The 18,524-nt window shown below is 42.9% G+C and overlaps 1 protein-coding gene across 4 annotated transcripts in view; it reads right to left on the reverse strand.

Moving 5' to 3' along the window:
- The window catches only part of SORCS1 (sortilin related VPS10 domain containing receptor 1), a 484,554-nt gene that overhangs the window by 124,865 nt on the left and 341,165 nt on the right, over positions 1-18,524 (reverse strand). For all 4 annotated transcript variants that reach the window (XM_045854533.1, XM_045854532.1, XM_045854534.1 and 1 more), the window contains exon 6: positions 10,609-10,673. In XM_045854533.1, the coding sequence (XP_045710489.1) occupies positions 10,609-10,673 (65 nt within the window). The remainder of the gene's footprint in view (positions 1-10,608; positions 10,674-18,524) is intronic.

The following is an 18,524-nucleotide window of genomic DNA, read 5'->3' on the forward strand; positions in this document are numbered from 1 at the left end:
AGGAGGAAGTTAGTTTGTTCCTCAGTCTTACAGCTCTTTGACCCCCAACTCAATAGACCAGCAGAGTTCTTTGTTTTCTATAGTTCCTTACTTCCCCGAATGAGTACTGTACTTTACCTGAATTATTATGCAAAATGAGCCTAATAAAAGCAGGTATGGATGGTAAAGCAGCGCGCTCCCCACTAGGGGGGGTGGCCATTTCGTCCCTACTTCCCCACAGAAACTAGTCTGTCTCTGTGCATGTGTTGTTTTCTCTCGCGTGTTTATCGTCGAGCCATCCACAGCGTTCCGTGGTCACTGCTGGCCGGTGACCCACGCGCAACAAAGAAAGAAGAGCCCTCTTGCCAGGGGCTGCGATGGCCGAAGAGCTGAGGAATGAAGGTGTTCGTTCCGGCGCCTGGCTGGACTGTGCTCCCATACGGTGCCCGTGTTTGTTACTGAAATTCCCGGTCCTTAGTCACCAGTACTGCTCCCTGTGTGTCAGGGGAACTGGCTATAACGTGTATCACAGATATTCTGATGAGACATGATCTTTCTTAACAGCTGATGTTTGACTTGCGTTAAAGCTTTTTTAGGGTAATTTTTAAAGAGACCATGAAAAATGTGCTCCTTGTATAATGACTCGATAGCGAATATTCTGGGCAGGGCAGAACTGGAAAACAACCAGGGCTGCGAGGAGGACGCAGAAGTCGCCTCCTCGAGCCCAGAACCCAGGGCCAGCCAGCCGACAGCCGTGCGGTCCTGCAGGCTCTCCTCCTGCTGCAGGGACAGTCTAGGTCCTACCTCCACCTCCAACATGCTGCGTGACTCTCAGAAGGTCACTTACCAAGCTGGGCTTCAGACTTTTTCTCTACATAATGAAGGTTATTACTTTTAAAACTAAAAACAAAGGATATTAAAAACCAAATGATCACTTGAACACCTGACAGGTCTTCACCATACCTGGCCCCTGGAAACCTGTCTCCTTTCCTTCCCGCCCAGACAGACAAAGCTCTCTGGTGTTCTGGCGAGTCGGTGTCTTCAGGGCTTCTGCTATGTCTAAACAGCGTAGAGACCATATGTGCATTCAGAGAGTTCCCCCGGTTTGAATTGCCTTTTCCTGCCCTCTTACCCTGTCCAGACACTTCCTGGGCCTTCTGCGAAGTCTTTCCTGAGACTCAGGCAGAACTCTCCCTCCCTCCCTGCATTCCTCCACTGATACTGTCAACAGCAGTGGTCATAGTAACCTTCAACATGGCCTGGGATGCAGGCCAACATGGCACCTCTCCTCTGGGTCAGGAACTGTGCTAAATGGATCAGTGCTTTTTCTTTTTTAACTCTGCCAAAACACTGAGAAACAGGTACTTTTCACAGATGAAGAACTCCAGACTTAGGGATGAGACTTGTAAAAACCCGTATGTTGGTAAATGACAGAGCAAATACTATACGTTGCAGATCTCTAGGACTCTATCCATTCATTGGTGCTATCATTCAACAAACAGTTAGCATCAAGTCCTTTAACATGCCTTAATGTTGTAAAAGGTCAACATGAAATGAAACCATAAGCTATGTAGGCAAGCGTAAGTACTTTCAAGCTTCCCCCATTTCCCATTAATTTTCAACCTAAAAGAACTTACCTCCACAGATAAATCTTCCTTTTGTTCTTCAATTGTTCTATCATTTATTTTAGGACCTTCTTATTAAATGTTCCCACCCAACACACACCCACACACTCACATGTGTGGAGACATGTGTCAACATGCTTGTGCTTATATAAACTTCATTCCCATCAAGGTTCCAGAGCCTTCTGCGGAAGGTACCAGTTAGAAACTGAGATCTTCAAAAGTGAGGCTCTAGCCTCAGCCCTGGAAAAAGTTCATAGAGGACAAGAAATTTCTGGAAAAATTACATACTCAGATAAAATATCCTCCTTTGGCATGAGGAGGTGCTTCCTTCTAGGAAATCTCTTGATTTTGGTTTAGTGTAACTTTCTAAAAGTTGTCCTTTATCGGTAGGTAGCCTTTGGATATTCAGGAGGCCATGATTACCACAGAGAAAATTCTGGGGTCATAATTTTTTTTTGGCCGACCACAAAGCTAGGACTTGGGAATGTGAAAAAGAACAAAAGGGCATAATAATTTAACAGAAAGAAAAGTCACTCTCCAGTTCTCATGCAATGTGGTGAGTGTGTCCCAGGAGAAGAGTACGGACAGGTATTGGGGCCACACTAGAAATCCAATTTAAATGAAGAAAAGATACGAAGAGGCCTGGCTGGAGTGGCTCACTGAATTGAGTGCAGGCCTGTGAACCAAAAGGTCACAGGTTTGATTCCCAGTCAGGACACATGCCTGGATTGCAGGCCAGGTCCCCAGTTGGGGGCATGAGAGAGGTAACCACACATGGATGTTTCTCTCCCTCACATTCTCCCTTCCTCCTCCTCCTCTCTAAAGTAAATAAATAAATAACATATTTTTTAAAAAAGAAACACAAAATGTTCTTTATATAAACAAGGAAAAGATATGAAGTGATCCATCAGGTCATACGCAGCCATGAAAAACTGAGAAGTGCATTTGTTCCAATAAGTTTCCAAATTAAGTTTACAAAGAAAAAGAGGTGGGAGATCAGAGACAGAAAGGGAGAGAGAAGGATGAGCAGTAAGAAAGAAGGAAGGAAAGCTTGAATGAATACAAGTGGAAAGGAGAGAAGGTGAGGAGAAGGAGCAAGATTCTGAAAGCAGTTTTGTGCACTGGCAAGAAAATACACAGAATTCCTCCTCCAGGGTTTTTTGAGAGAGGGATGTACAACATTTACTTAGCTGTGTTCACGTATCACGTGATTGATTCCAGGACAAAGAGTCAGTTCAAGGGACTGCCTCTGAGAAATGTGAGTAGGTTCATTTTACTATTTATTAACTCCGTAACTTTCTCTTTCTGTTGCCTTTAACACTGAGTCTCAGACTTAGGCTGTGGTAGTTGTTCAGCAAAGATCAATAAGGCACAATTCTTGCCTTCCACAGTGGACTAAACAAAGACAAATGACACATTTCCCTGCCTTCTCTACATTGTCACCACACTGCTTGCCTGCTATACCCCAAACCTGCCGAGCACACCCATTCTCCATACCCTTTGCATGTGCTGTTCCATCTGCCTGGAATGTTCTTCCACCAGGCAGACACAGAGTGCTCTCCCTTGCTTCCATAAGGACTTGGCTAAAATATCAAATTTCACCTTATCAGAGATTCCTCTGCTTTTTTTTTCCTTTCTAAGACTAATCACCACCGAACATTATGCATTTGTTTACAATCTGTCCCCACTAAGTAAAGGGTAAACTCTCTGAGAGCAGGGACTTTGCAACGCCCCCTACTATCCCTCATTCACGCCTGGAAGAGCTCCTACCGCAGCATGCATGTCTAACGATACTTATTGAATAAATGGATAATAGGTCTGGAGTGAGCCAGACCTGGCTTCAAATCCTAGCCCCAAAGCAATGGCAAAAATAATTAATCATTGTAGGCTGCATTTTCCTCGTAGTTAAAATGAGCATAATAACAAGAGGGCCTACTTCCAAGAGTTGGCAGTGTAAGTCATGCAGCTGAAGAGTATCCCTTGCAGCATCTCCAGGCAAATAATAGGAATATAATGCATAGTAATAGCGTCACTGGTGCCTGGGACCACACAGGGCAAAGGAAGGACACGTCTGAGTGCCACAAGCTTTATGAGGCTGCTCTTCTTTTCACGTTTTTCTTTTTAAAGCAGAAGTCAAAAGCATCAGGCATTTACAAACACCTGGATGCTGCCACACACACACACACACTGTATGGACTGGTGCTGCTGTGTCCTGGGGCTCCTGAGGACCCAACAGAAACCTAGACCTCTATCCTGGAGTTACATCCAGGGGATGACAAGTTTCTCTTGTGCACCTCTGTCTTCTACCCTCAGGATGGGATGCAAGGGCACAGGCACCGCACAGATGGTGGACACACGGATGTGAGGGAGAGAGCACAGACTGGTACAAAGACCTGGCCTTGAGAGCTGCCCCGCTGCACCAGTGCTTGCAGTGTTGCTCTCTGGTTTTCCATCGGTGGGTGTGGAGGCCAGTGGTACCTTTTTTCATGCCTTTTCGGTTGGTTGTCAGGGTTGTATCTAGGCTACTAAATCAGAGAGGCCAAGTGGAAATCTGGAGGAGCTGAAACCTAGAGATTTTCACGGTACGAGAAACAGGGTCAAAATGGCATTGCTAGAGAGAAAAGCCAAGTGCCATGTGCCCCTGAACTAGCTCACCTCTAGAAGCCATGAATACATTAACTGACTGAAAAAGAAGGTAAATACTGGCTATGATATGTGGGGTCTAATATTGTCATTTTGTACTAACTGACAGCAGTGGTGGGGGTGGCAGCTTTGGTATTTTTTGATTTTTACATAAATGCCAAAGTGTCAATCTTATCCAGAACATTAAAGAGATTTGATATCTTTTGAAGGTTCGCTGGAGGAGAGATACAAATAGCCATGAAAAAAAAAATTTCTTAACCTTACTCCAAATTCAATACATGCAAATTAAAACAATAAGGATAATGTCATGCATTTTGATCGTAGATGGATTATGTTTAAAAAAAATCTGTCATGATGTCCTGGGTGATGGAGGGCTTGCAAGCACTGACACCCTCGTCTGGAGAGAGAGCTCACCTTGCCGCGACTATTTCAGAAGGCAACGTGACCACACCTACGGAGCTTTAAAACACACTCTGTCTCCAACCCAGGGTTTCAGCAATTTCTTTTTCTGCAGTGCTTGCTACTTGTGTACATTTGAATGCTCACTCACCAAATAAGGGGCCTCTGTGTCTGTGTAGCGTGCCAGCACTGTCTGAAATAGCCAAACTGGCAGATATATATAGCCAATAGTCTGTATATCTATTAACAAGATAGTGACTGACTAAATCCTAGTTGCCTGTATAGTGGGGATCTATGTAGGGACTCCCCACGAAGTGGCTAAATTTACATGTGCTGACATGACAAGGCTGTTAACTTGCTATTGTATTCACTTGCACTGCATTCGGCGTAACAGTTTTACGACGTGGACATTTGTGAGTGTGCACGTATGTGTGCGCACACACGCATTTATCTGTCAGCCCTGGATACACTTGAGTACCACTTCTCCTTTTTACTGTTGTTGCTACTCTTGTTGCTATAAAAGTAATCTATGCTTAGAGTAAAAACTCAAAACATCCCTTCGCTCATCCGCTGAAGACTGGTGAGAAGTGAGGGGCCTATCACCTCCCGACAGTGTTTGTTTCGGCAGTGCTTGCCCGTCCAGGTCCTGACACAGCTGCTGCTCCTCTGCGTGGAGATCAGCTGGGAGGGCTGGAAAACAGGAACCAGACATGGGGTGTCCAGTTCTCACCCAAGACCAGCATTAGTGGGATGGTGGTTACATAAAGGTATGAGTGCCCTTTGATTTCAGCTTGTGAAATGCTCTTAGGAGATTCCTTTCAGGAAGCGTTTTGGTCATTTTCACAGCTGGGTAAAGGGCCAGGGTAGTCTTCCCCAGTGAAAGAGATGAAGGCCTTGGGCAAGTTGTGACAAGGTTACAAGGTTACTTACTCATGTAAATAGACCCTGAGGCCAGTGACTGTCCTCCGTCTTTTGTCCCTGCTCCCACGGAACACATACCACCGGTAGGGAAACAGTCAAGGCACCAGTCTGACCTTTCCTTTCGAGAAGGGAGAAAGGCCCAATTTGGTATTCCAGGTCTGCTCACAAGGTGATGTTTACAGATGAGCGTAAATATAGAACTCGACATCCACATGTGATTGCCATGGGAAGAATTCTGGTAAAAGTTGTGTTCTTTTTCTTCAAAATCACTCACACTCACACACACACACACACACACACACACTATGTGACACGACATTTCAGGGAGTTAGTGAATTTTTATGCTCACCCACTAGCCCCACCTGTCTCTCAGACCCTATGGTTAAAGGCCCTGCTTTATAAAAAAAATGCCTGTATAGTTAATGTTATTAATTAACAAATACATTTATCAAATCAATAAACATTAAATGTGTCAGGCTCTGAGTTACAGTTTCTACACAGAACCAACATTAAATAAGATACGATTTTTTAACAAAGCTTTTAATCAAACAGTTTGATCACCATTTTCTCTGTAGCTATCTATGTACATTACATGCATGTACACAAATGTGCCTATATTAGGTAAATCAATAGAATGCAGGGTTCCTTGTCACTGTTTTGATGTGCTGGGTAGCAGATTTAATGTACAATGTGTGGGTGTGTACACGTTCACACACATTCACACACACACATGTGATCTGTGAACATTAAAACTTTGTTTCCTGGATAAGGACCTGTCAATCTGTCCTCAGTTGCATGTGGGGGCCAATAACAAGTGCCACATTCGATAAATATGCTTAAAATTTCCCAATAATGCCTCCAGTGATTGATTGTAATTGAGGTTGCTCTCTCCAGCTTGCCTCCCAAAGCGTAGTTAATACGGAAAGAATAGCATCCTTGTCGCGATTATAAACTACAATACATCCAGGGTTCACAGCGCAACTGGCAAGAAGCGTCTATGCCAGTCATAGACCTTCAAAGAGCTAAAGCTTCCCAGAGCTTCCCTCCCCTCGATATGAGACTTCGAATGAAACAGGCAGTCATTATAAAATGTCATCTAGGGAGACTTGGTATGAGACTGAAACTAAACTTTGAATAACAAATCCAGATAAGCATTTGCAACCCACCCCACAGGGATGAGCCAAATAAGTTAGTGGGGGATTTTTCCTCTGTCAAACGTCGCAGTGCCTTGGGTACAAAGTTCCTAAACCCATAAAAATCAGAGAAAAAAATGTTCATATTATATTATTTTTGCATATTTTCTACAAGATGTATGGCTTACAATATAAACAATGGATTCCATATAGTTAACCTTTATACTAAATATTAGTGAAGAGTTAGAGAAATAAGAGAGATTTCAATCAGGGGATGGGGACAGAGATAACGTATAAATATTGAAATTCTTGGAGCAACTGAACAGCCTAGAGTCCAATTTTGAAATACCTACACATTCTCACCTACATCTGCTAACCCGTTTCCGTACACTGAGCTCTCTGAATTCATTCCTTTCCTCCTCCTCCTCTTCCTGTCTGTTTCTTTTACTTGGAGCCATGGTTACTGTGGAGAGACAGATCAAGAGAAAGAGAGAGAGGGAGGAAGGAGAGAGGAAGGGAGAAGGAAGGAGGACCTGATACCGTGGAAAATCTCATTTTTTTATACTCAGGTCGGGCGTTATGCCTAGGTCCTCTACTTCAATTGGTAGGTGATTTCTTTTTCTGCTTTGTTTTGACAGGAATAACTTTTCAAATTAAATCCCTTTATTGAATTTTCACTCTTGGATAGTTTCTGAAGATGCTGCCTTTGCAAAAAAGTAAAATAAAATAAATAAAATTAGAACTGATACATTTCATGCCCTATGTAAGCTGAGCCTGAGATGACAGTTGGGCATGATCAACCTCCATGCCTGCAGGGGACGCGGGAATAATGATGGGTGGGGGAAAAGTGCAGATGAGGGAAAGGGATGGCCTTGCTGCTTTCAGGATGTGGGGTTATGTGCATTACACGCCACAGGCCAGAAAGCAGCGGCGGGCCCAAAAGCTCAAAATGAAAGCAATCTAGGTTGTTGCCAAGTCCACCCAGAGCTTTTCAAACAAGGGGTGTAGTCATGGGAGACAGACCATAAAGCTCTTTTATTAGTTTTTATTATGAGACTTTTTGACCCCAAGCATATTCCACAGGCCAGCATCATCGGCTTCACCTTGGAGCTTGGTAGGAATGCAGACTCTTGGGTCCCTCCTGAATCAGAATTTACATTTTAACAAGATTGCCAGGTGGGCCCTATGCATGTTAAAGTTTGAGATGCAGCACTCCATGAGTTTCAGGCAACCTTGTGAGTGATATTAGGCAGCCAGCTGGTAACCCCGACACTTGGTCAACTATACATTCATTCATTGAACAAATATGCATTACGCTCCCTCTCCAATACATGTGGACACTGTGGCATGTGCTGCAGACAGACTATGGAACAAAGGTGCACATGGCCCCTGCACCCACAACCCTGACTGGTGGAGAGAAAAAGCTGTGATCAAATAATCATGTAAATGGAATGTGTAATTTCAAACTGAGAGGAACACAATGAAGAAAAATAATAGAATCGGATGAAAGCAAAGAGACTGAGAAACTGGTTTACAATGGGAGTTCAAGAAAGACTTCCCCTAAGAAATGATACTTTCCTGGATTTTGTTATCATTCTACAGTTTTACTGCATGCTATCTTTGGGGAAAGCTGGGTGAAAAGGACAGAGGAGCTCTACTATTCTTTGCTACTTCTACGTGAGTCTAAAATTATTTCAAAATACAAGGTAAAAAAAATAGAATTGGATGCTTAACCTGAAATTTGAACCCCTCACAATGATTAATTACACTGAATTAATTGGACAAGAGGAAGGGAATATTCCAGGCAGAGGAAACAGCAGGTATTGGAGCCTTAAACCAAGTCCTAGAACCCTCTGTGTTCCAATAATTAAAAGCAAACTCAAGGGCCTGCAGGCAAGAAGCGAGGAGAGGACAGAGTGAGATGAGTCTGAGGAAGTGGACAGGCACCTGCTTGTGCTGTAGCTATGGGTCAAGGTGAGAACTTTTCTGTTTATCCCTAGAACATGGGAAGGAAATCAAAGCTCTAAACAGATCATGAATGCTTTTACCTTAGGAAAAGACTGTGCTGGCTATTGTGTAGTAAGAAGCGAACCTTGGGATCCAAGACGACATCATCAGCTCCAGGGCAGTGGGGTATGTATGTCCACCCCACTGGAGCGGTGGGGAAGAAGCTCTGCTGTGGAGCTCATTCTGCACCGGGCCCAGTGCGGGGCAGTGACATGGCATACGGCAGCCCTGCCTGAATTCATAAAGGAGGAAGGCGATGGCCAGCTTGGACCCTGACCTATCCTTCCACTGACTCTGCCAAAGAATATATTCATGCTCCAAACAGGAAGCGAAACCTCTAGAGCTGAAAGGTCTCATGGTGTGTGCACAGTAGCGAAGCACCTGTCATTTCTGAAGGGTCTGGGCTACAGGGTAACCGGTGACCTTCTGTGAGTTGTCAGCTGGTAAAGTGCACGTATGGCGGCCTTTGTGTTCAGAAGAGCTGAGGACAAGTCGACAGGCACAAGTGCCAGGGATGATGAAGCTTTTGAGTTGTGAGGGATATTTTTGGTACTGAAACAGGGATTATCTCAATAATTAGATTATCATTCTCTGGCTCAGTGCTGGGCAACCTCTAACAGTGCTGTGTTAACTATGGATAGTCTATTCTCTTTCTTTCCTCTACACTTGGGACCTCTTTCTTCCCCCATCTTTTCTCTCCTCATCCCTTTGTCTTATACACTTCCCTTTTGCCTTTATCGTTTTCACCTTTAGTGCCCACCCTTAGGTCTGGTGGGTCCTGGTCAACTCTTAGACCTTGTGGAGATCCTCAGGACCAAAGAAGGAGAGGAAAACTTCTGTTATTGCTGCTTATATATGTTATTTAAACTTTCTGCCCTGGCTGGTGTAGCTCATTGGATTGAGTGTGGGCCTGCAAACCACAGGGTCACTGGATCAGTTCCCAGTCAGGGCACATGCCTGGGTTGTGGGCAGGTCCCCAGAATGGGGTACGTGAGAGGCAACCACACATTGATGCTTCTTTCCTTCTCTTTCTCCTTCCCTACCCCTCTCCCTAAAAATAAATAAACAAAATCTTCAAAAAATACTTTCTTTGACTTGGTTTGCTCACCTGCAAAAGGGGAATGACAACCTACAGATTGTGAGGATTCCTTGTGATAAAGTATATAAAGTGCTCCGCCATAATTCTTGGTGCAGGATAAGTGCTCAGTAGATGTCAGTTACTACAGGACACATTATTGTTAACTTATTTAATCTAAAGTGAAGACACTAAGGTATAAAGAGCTTAAGTAGAGCTTAAGGCATAAAGAGCTTTTGAGGTCACACAATTAGTGAGCAGACTTTTGATTTTTTCAGACATGGTTTAAATTCTGGATTTTCACCTTACTTTCCTCTGTATCATGTACCTAATGCTGCAATCTCCATATAAACTGTACTCCTTTCCTATAGGTGGCCCAGCTAGGGTTGTCCTGAACAACAAAGGTGAGCAACTGACTCAGCAAACTGTCCCCTCCTGGTGCTTATCATGGGGACACACAGGATGATTCTCTCCTCATCTGTGCTTCCTAAGTGCTTTGTGTTTCTCCAAACAAGACAGGGAGGCATTGCCTGGCTGTCATCTGATAAAATAAGGACACTGGAAAAACCAATCAAAACAAAACAGCAGCAGCAAGAACAAAACACAGTAGAAATAAGGAATTTTCAATGTTCTCATTACCTGGAAAGAAAAACACCTTGACTGAATGATAGTCATCAAAAATCATTAAGACAATGCTCAATTACTAAGAAAAGAAAAAGTCTTCATGTCCAAATGACTTGGATTATTGACAATGACCTTCCTGAACACAGACGTGGTTATGACACTAACATTACTGTGAACATGATGGAAAACTGGATGTACTTACGACCGTCCACCGTTCTGGCCTCGAGATGCACGAGATCCGGCTCCTTGTTTGATCCCATCATAGACCTGAAAAAGGTGAAGAAACATGAAAGGGAACATCAGCCCCAGTGACTTCACACGTGCCTCAGAGAAACGCAGCTGAGCCCCACACACTATTCATGACCATAGGCTTCGAAAGCCACCCTCCTGGAAACACATCTATTGCATTTATTTATAAAGCCTGACAGCAAAATTTCCACTTCACATAAAAACAATAATGAAACCTTTACTTGGTGAGGGCCAGGCTCGATTCTAGCAAAGATACTGTGTGTTATTAGCTCAGCCTTTCAAATAAGTCCATGCATGGCGTGTGCTCTCCTGCAACAATCTCACTGACGGTATATTAAATTTTCCAGACGTATTGGGCAGATGCAAGGCAGGTGGTTTTATTGGGGTGACCTGAATAGTGATTACATAGCCAACTGATCTAATTAATTTTTTCATTTAAAATTTGCAGAACTACCTACTACTACCCTCTGCACTACGGAGAACCAAGGGGCCCAGCCAATGTGTGTGCAGTGGCCAGTACAGCAAGAATGACCATTCTCTCTATTGTTGAACCAGTGTTAGGGGGAAATACAGTGATGTCTGAATCTATGTGTAAATAGAATAAAAGTCTATTTAAAATGCCTCGGAGGCATGTCTTATGTAGTGCATTCTTACAGAGAGCCATGTTAAATAGAAAATAATAATTCTGTTACATAAATAACGTGGGCGATCATACTCTCTAAGACTTCTACACAGGAAAGTGAATTAAACTTGGGATGGTCTATAATTTGCTTTCATTGGGATTTGCAGAACTTTTACTTCCTTTGCTTCTTTTCTTCATGGAAATAATCACATGCCTCAAAAGTAGCACCTCTGCCTGCCCTGAGCCACTCAGCCCAGCCATCAAATCCAGGTGAGAAAATATAAATATATAAAAACACTCCCCGCAGTCAGGGCTCAGGGTGGCACCCGAGGCCTATCTGGTGGGCCCCATCTCACTGTTGCTGCCCCACCTCCTGACAACGGAAAGGTCTGTGATTCCCCAGAAGTGCCCATTTGCTTCCTACCCCCCAGTAAGCCTCGGGGAGTTTCTGTCTGCAGCTTGAAATGCTCTTCTCCTGTTTCACCTTGATGACCCAACTGAAAGTCACTTCCCTCACTGCTTATTTTCCAGTTACTCCAGGAAACTGGATGATTCTTCCTTGATGACCCAACTGAAAGTCACTTCCCTCACTGCTTATTTTCCAGTTACTCCAGGAAAACCATTCTTCTTCTACCAGAAAATATTTACTTTTTATAAATCCTGTAACAGTTTGTTAAAAAGACTTCTGTGTCTTTCCCCAAATAAAAGCAGCCCCTTCCCCACCATGCACACGCATGCACACAGACACCCACACTGAGAGCTACTGGAGATGTTTCTCTGTACATAGTGCTTGAGCTATAACAGTTAAATGTTGAACGAAAGAAGGAAGGAATAAATGAATGAAGGGATGGAGACGAAAGGGAAGAGGGAGTGTAGGAATAAAGAGAGGAATAGAGGGAGGAAGGGCGAGTGTATAAACGGTCTGTTAGCTCGTTGAGATAAATAAATTAATCATTGTCCTAAGGGCATTCTCAAAACTCTTCTTACTTGAACTCATTTTCCCAGCTCAAAGACGGAAACCTAGATAGCTTAGTTTCTCTTCATTTTTTTTTAAATGAGTCTCCTTAAGGCCTTATTATCACTGTCAGTAAGTTTTGTCTGATTGATAGATGGCCTGGAATTCAGGCTATGCTCAAACGTTAAACCCTGCTTTCTTCTCTCAGGAAGCAGAAATGTCCTAATAAGGGTTTATAATTTCCCCCACAGAGACAGGGGCATGCACTCAGATATTTCCCATCATCCGAATCGGAACACAGGCAGACAGTAACACTTTCACTACCATTGCAGTTAATACTTCAGCGACTACTTGTCCAGGGACAGGGGCTCCCCACTTCCCATGCAGAAGCACTGCAGGGATCGTAGATGACCTCTTCTGACAAGGTCAGAGTCAAGAGCATTAAAAAGAAAACAAGCTCCCCCACAATCCCAACACTAGAAACCTCAAGAGTTAACTGCTTTTTGCAAATAACCACTGGGTAGTTACATGTTGTTCACCTTCTACTTTGCCTGCTGTGTGAGTTTCTCCCTTGAAATGAATAGCACCTATTGTTCCCAGGAGAAGACTGGCATCCCAGAGAGGTGATGTTGAAACTAGCATGCACACCTATCTGCTTGGTTTATGGTTAGTGTCCATGAGAGGCAAAATAATTACTCTGCATCCGGTTGCATCGTTTCAGGTGCTCATGGCCCCAAATCAATGAAAGCAGTAGTCTCTTAAGATTTCCTGTTATCTCTCAAGGCAGGAGCTGTTGTTTCAAGGGACTTTTCCTTCTTTTTAACGAACGAAAAGATACAGAGACAGAACAGAATCCTTTGTTTCTGCTGTGCCTAAGCAACTCCCTTACCCTGCTTGAATTTTTGTCCATCTGTAGTAAAATAACTGCAACAACAAAATAAAACTTTAAAGTCAAGCCACAGGGTTTCCAATCACTTTTATTTGCTGATGTGCTCACCCCTTTCTTGCAGTCTGGGAGTACCTCCAGCTCTGCAGTCACAGGCTATAAGGAATTATTGCTGCTTGTACTCTGTGGCACTGGTGCACTCTCAAGAGCAGACACCAGACAGTGCGAAATGTCTGCATAGGTGCTGGTTTCAACAGTCCTGTCATTGATCAAACATCTTGCAGAAGCACTTTGCTACAGTTGAGCCACAGCCCGTCATTCTCTAGCCCATTTATACATGTTGGTCGGAACTGCGGAGTTTGGTGGTTTTCTGTGCATTTTAAGACCAACTGTTATACTTGCTGATGACGATGACAGATGGTGGCCAGGGGCTAGGGGAGGGGGAAAATGGGGAGAGGATGGTAAAAAGGCACAAAGTTTCTTTTATAAAATGAGTAAGATCTGAGAATCTAATGCATAATAACATGGTGACTCCAGCTGATAATACTGTGTTTTTTAATTGCAGTTTGCTGAAAAAGTAGACGTTATGAGTTCTCAGGCACACCCCAAAAAAGTAAATATGTGAGGTGAGGGATGTGTTAACTCAGTTGTGAAAACCCTTTCACAATATACACGCACATCAAATGATCACATTGTATACTTTCAATATAATTCTACTTGTCAATTACATTTCACCAATGCTCAAAAATGACAACAAATCAAAGAAAAGTAGCATAAACATCCAGTTTAATCCAAAATGTTCTGTTGACCTTATTTTTGGACCGAGATTTCAAGTATGGTTTCAAGCGTCTCTCGCCAGGAAGTCTGACTTCCCGTAGGGAGCCGCAAGTGTAGGGCGCCTTTGCTCGATGCTTCTAGATTGCCCTGGAAACAAGCACATCCCTGCCAACACATCCCTGTCCTGGTTCACAGTGGTTTGCTGGGTCTCTTTGCATAAATGCTTCTCTTGTTTCTCTGGGCCCCAAAAAGGCAGCACTCATTTTTATCGGTAAAATATTTATGCTTACCAGAGCATAGAGAAAAAGATCTTTACACTGGCCAATATTTAATATATGTATTGAGTATACATATATACATGTATATGTGTATGTATATATATGCGTGTGTGTGTATAAATATATATATATATATATATATATATATGTATCAGATATATTCATCTGATAGACTGAGTTGGTCTTCTGGGACTTAGAAAAAAACCTATCCATAAATACTAGAGAAAAAAATCAGTACAGGGTCCTTTAGTTAGATGAGAAAGGAATAGGGTGGCTATATCTTGTTTACCTTTACATTGCCCGTATGTGTAACTGGGAGAATAAATTCCCTCCTTGAACTGAGTTTCACAGAGGTGGAGGGAGGTCTTTAGGCCTTTGCACATACTTGCGTCTGTATCTGGAAAGCTCTCTTACCCTCTTCTGCCTTGTTAACACTTATGGTCTGAGGTTCAGCTGCAGATGAGTGAGGTTGAAAACAGGCTTCCCAGTAGGTGGGCCACTTAAGTTGGTTCACTTTTGACACTTCCAGAACCGTGAGCATACATTTGCATAGCATAAACAAGGCCATGTTTCAATCAGTGACTCATCTGTCTACCCCTCTTATTCACAGACAAGCGGAAACCTTGAATTTCCATGCATGCCATGTACAAATATTCACCAAATGTTTCTTGAATGTTTTTGGATAAAGGGGAAGTGTACAACCAGCCACATCAGCTTGTACCATTTTATCTGCGTGTGTGATGTTTGGTAGGCTACTTAACATCTTCCTACTTTGATATCTTTTAATGTATAAAATGAAGCTAAAATGAATCGTCCTAGAATATACATCTTACAGCACTTAGCAGATTCCTGGCACAGAGCAAGGGCTCAGGAATGCCTCTGATTTCTTTCTTCTCTTCTTTCCCTTTCTTACTTCAGGAGATAGATGGAGAATATTAATAATCATCTCAAAATTAAAATTAATGTTGGTAATAAAAGCTTCTTGGGATATCATGGTACCCCATTAGTAGAAATGATTAATTATCATAAATCAATAGACAAAAAGAGTCAACAGCCCAGAGATCAAGTACATGAATAAATAGAAACACTTATTTATTCAGTGAAACATCTCAATGCCCTATTGTGTGATCAGAACAAGGGCTACAGATTCCCTGCCCTTAGGAGCTTTAGAGCTATGAAAGAGACAGTAATCCAATGAGACAGGGCTCTGAGATTCAAGGTGCTCTTTGTAGACAGAGGATTGCTGTTCTTTCACTTGCAGATAAGAGACCTGAGGGAGAAGAAAGGCAAAGGAAGCCTTTAGAGTAAATGGCTAGAATCTTCAAGGATATGCAGCAATATGACGAAGAGATGGAGGGGGTGGAAGAGCATCAAGCAGGTAAAAAGGTCCTAGGCTAGAGAGATGATGACCCGTATAGACATCTACTAGTTAGGTCAATAGGGTGGACCTAATGTTTTCAGAGGAGAGCACAGAAGATAAAATAAAAGCTTAGGCAGGGACACTGTGTACATCACATTAAGGTTTCCTACTTGATGCCAAATGCCACAGACGCCAGTGAAGAAAGTTGTGTGCCAGTTTACAAACAGCTGAAAAGAAGAATTGTGTTCCCATCTGTCTATGTGTAGGCCTTCCTGTTCAACCCAAGTGTGAGGTGAAGGCTCTCTGGCCGTGCTAGATCCAGCTCTGTTGATGAAAACATGACAAAGCTAGTCTCTTGCATCCACCCTTCCAGCATCTTCAGCTGGTATTCACACGTAGGAGCCCTTATTGAATAAAATCTAAGGATTACCGAAGTCAAGAACACAGATAAGACAGCCCCTCCCTGAAAGAGTCCACTGTGATGTCAGCAATGCCACCTCGGCCTCCTGACATGCAATCATCCAAAGGCGGCCTCTGTAGACCTTTTCTACAGAGAAACTCAGAAATGTCACTAGTTTATCATTCTCTTGGCATTTTGTCTGGGTTTATACCAGTTTAATATAGTGCTCAACAAACGCTGCGGAGTCACAAAATGTCCTGATATAGATAACTGGAAGCACGAGTATTAAAAAACAAACAGGGTGATGGAGCAGCACCAATTTTATTCAGGCCTCGGTGTGCAGTACATGGCATAGGGAGGAACGAGCAGGAGTCTGCAGAGGAACAAAGGCTGGGAATTGGAAACACCTGCGCTCCTCCATTTTGGTCTAGATGGAGCGTTCCTGTTCTGGAGGCTCTCTCCATAAACAGAGCCATAGAAGCAAGGGGCCCTGTGTGCTACAGAAGGAAGAAATGAAGTGCCAGCAGGTATCAGCGGTGGAGACCCTGACTTCCTCTTCCGTGGTCAAGAGTTTCCCCTTCACTTGCCCCTACACTTAGGTTCTCAAGACAAACATCATCAGGGAAGTCCTGGCTAATGCTGTGACCTTTATTCTTGAGCAAAGCAGCTTTGTCTGAAGTCTCATCTCTTGCCCATCTATAGGAAGTGGGCTAGAAAAAAAAACACAGCCTGGAAATGTCACTTAAACCGTGACCTCAAGCTTAAGAAGCATGCTTTCTTCTGGTCCCCATACTGTCTCACTGGTTGCCCAGAAACAAATATAACTATTACAGATAACAAATAGGCAAATAAAAAATGATGCTTAGTTTCTTGAATACACACAGTGGTTACTGAGAATCTGCAATGGCCAACAACTTTAAGCTCACCCAGTTATGCTTTTGGTTACCCTTTCACCCTGTGCCAAAAGCCTCACTGTTCGTTACATGAGGTCTGCAACGAAGTGCATGAGAATGAAGGTATAACAAAGCTTAGGAGGGTCGTGGGAGGCAAGGTTGTTTGCTGCACAAAGTGTTTGAGAGAAATAAAGATGAAAGCTTAAAGAGCAATGCTTAGAAACAAGCAATATGTCTCTCCAGGCATTAAAATGCCCAAGTGCACATTGGTCAAGGCAAGCCATTCTGTGGCCATGCTCCTCTCCCTTTCCCCACTTTTCCTTTTTCTAAAGTAATGATTTTGCTTTTTACACCGTTCTCTGCATTGCCGGTTTCCTTATTATCCCCCCACTTTTATGGCTCCTCCTCGTGTTTGTCTTTGTTCATTTTTCCTGAACGCAGATGAAGGGACACAGGGAGACATCAGGGAGCGAGACCAGATCATCACCCCGATCCCCAAGCAGAAATAACAGTGCTGATGAGATACAGAGAAACATATTTAAAACTGTCGAAGAGTTTGGGATTGAGATTAAGGAAGAGCTCCTACTACTTTTAAACAAGATTGCTTTTTCTCTTTTTAAACCTTAGTGATATCATACCCTTTGTCTTTTTAGCAACTTGTTAATTTTATTCAATGATTTATCTTGGAGACTAGGCCATGCCAGAACATAAAATTAATGAGATAGATCTCTAACTACTTTATTGCAATCTACCACATGAAAATACCCAATTTATCTAAATATTGTCTACTGATTAATCATGAGGAAAAATGCATACACGAGGAAAAATGCTCCTGGAGATACACGTTCCAAATTCACAATGGTAGCCACCTCTGTCTGGGAGGCCGTAGAACTGGGATGATAGTCAAAGGGATCATTATCCTCATCAGTGATTTAAAAACCTTTCACAAGGAAGATACATTTATGCATACCCTTCATGTTAAGAAATCTGCACTATTAATAAAAACAAGACTACTTCTTCAGTCTGGAAAACAAAGTTTAAGAGAAGATGTCATCACTATGTGCAAATCGCAAAGAGATAAAGAGAAGAGATGAGTGAAACTTCTATGAAGAAGAGATCTGGAATTTTCTCAAATCTCAGAATACTTCACACCCTGACACCATCTTACCAAGAGTGCAAAGAGAGCTAAAGCTGCTAAAGAGCTGTGACAGCGAAACCAATGTGAAGGAGAGCAAGAGGTGTGTGTTTGTGTTGATCTCAAATTCAGACAGAGAGGAGGGAGGTGCGGTCTTGCTTGGAACTTCAGGGGCCAGATTAACTGAAGACCAGGAGCGGAGAGAATCTTCCCTCTTCCCCTTTCTTTCCATTCTGTTAAGGGTAAAGGAGTTCAGAATCGAGGGTAGAACAAATACGAGTGTAAATAAATTGAAACCTGAGCATTTTGCTGTTGGAAACTATCTGACCTAGAGAATTTATATTAAAGAATTCCAAGGATGACAATCTTCAAATCTTTTGTTTGAACACATCGCATGAGGAAAAAAGATAGCGCATGGCCAACATATTAGGTTAGCTGTAAGTTGTGGAAATGCACTAGAGTATGTATATATGAACTTCAGAAAATATACACAAAATAGAAACTAAAAAATAGAATCAAAACTTCCCACATCTCAATGAATCAACCTGTACACTCCTTGGGGC

Source organism: Phyllostomus hastatus, unplaced genomic scaffold (genome assembly GCF_019186645.2).
Source record: "Phyllostomus hastatus isolate PE091 unplaced genomic scaffold, TTU_PhHast_1.1 phas_scaffold_1066, whole genome shotgun sequence".
Classification (NCBI taxonomy): domain Eukaryota; kingdom Metazoa; phylum Chordata; class Mammalia; order Chiroptera; family Phyllostomidae; genus Phyllostomus; species Phyllostomus hastatus.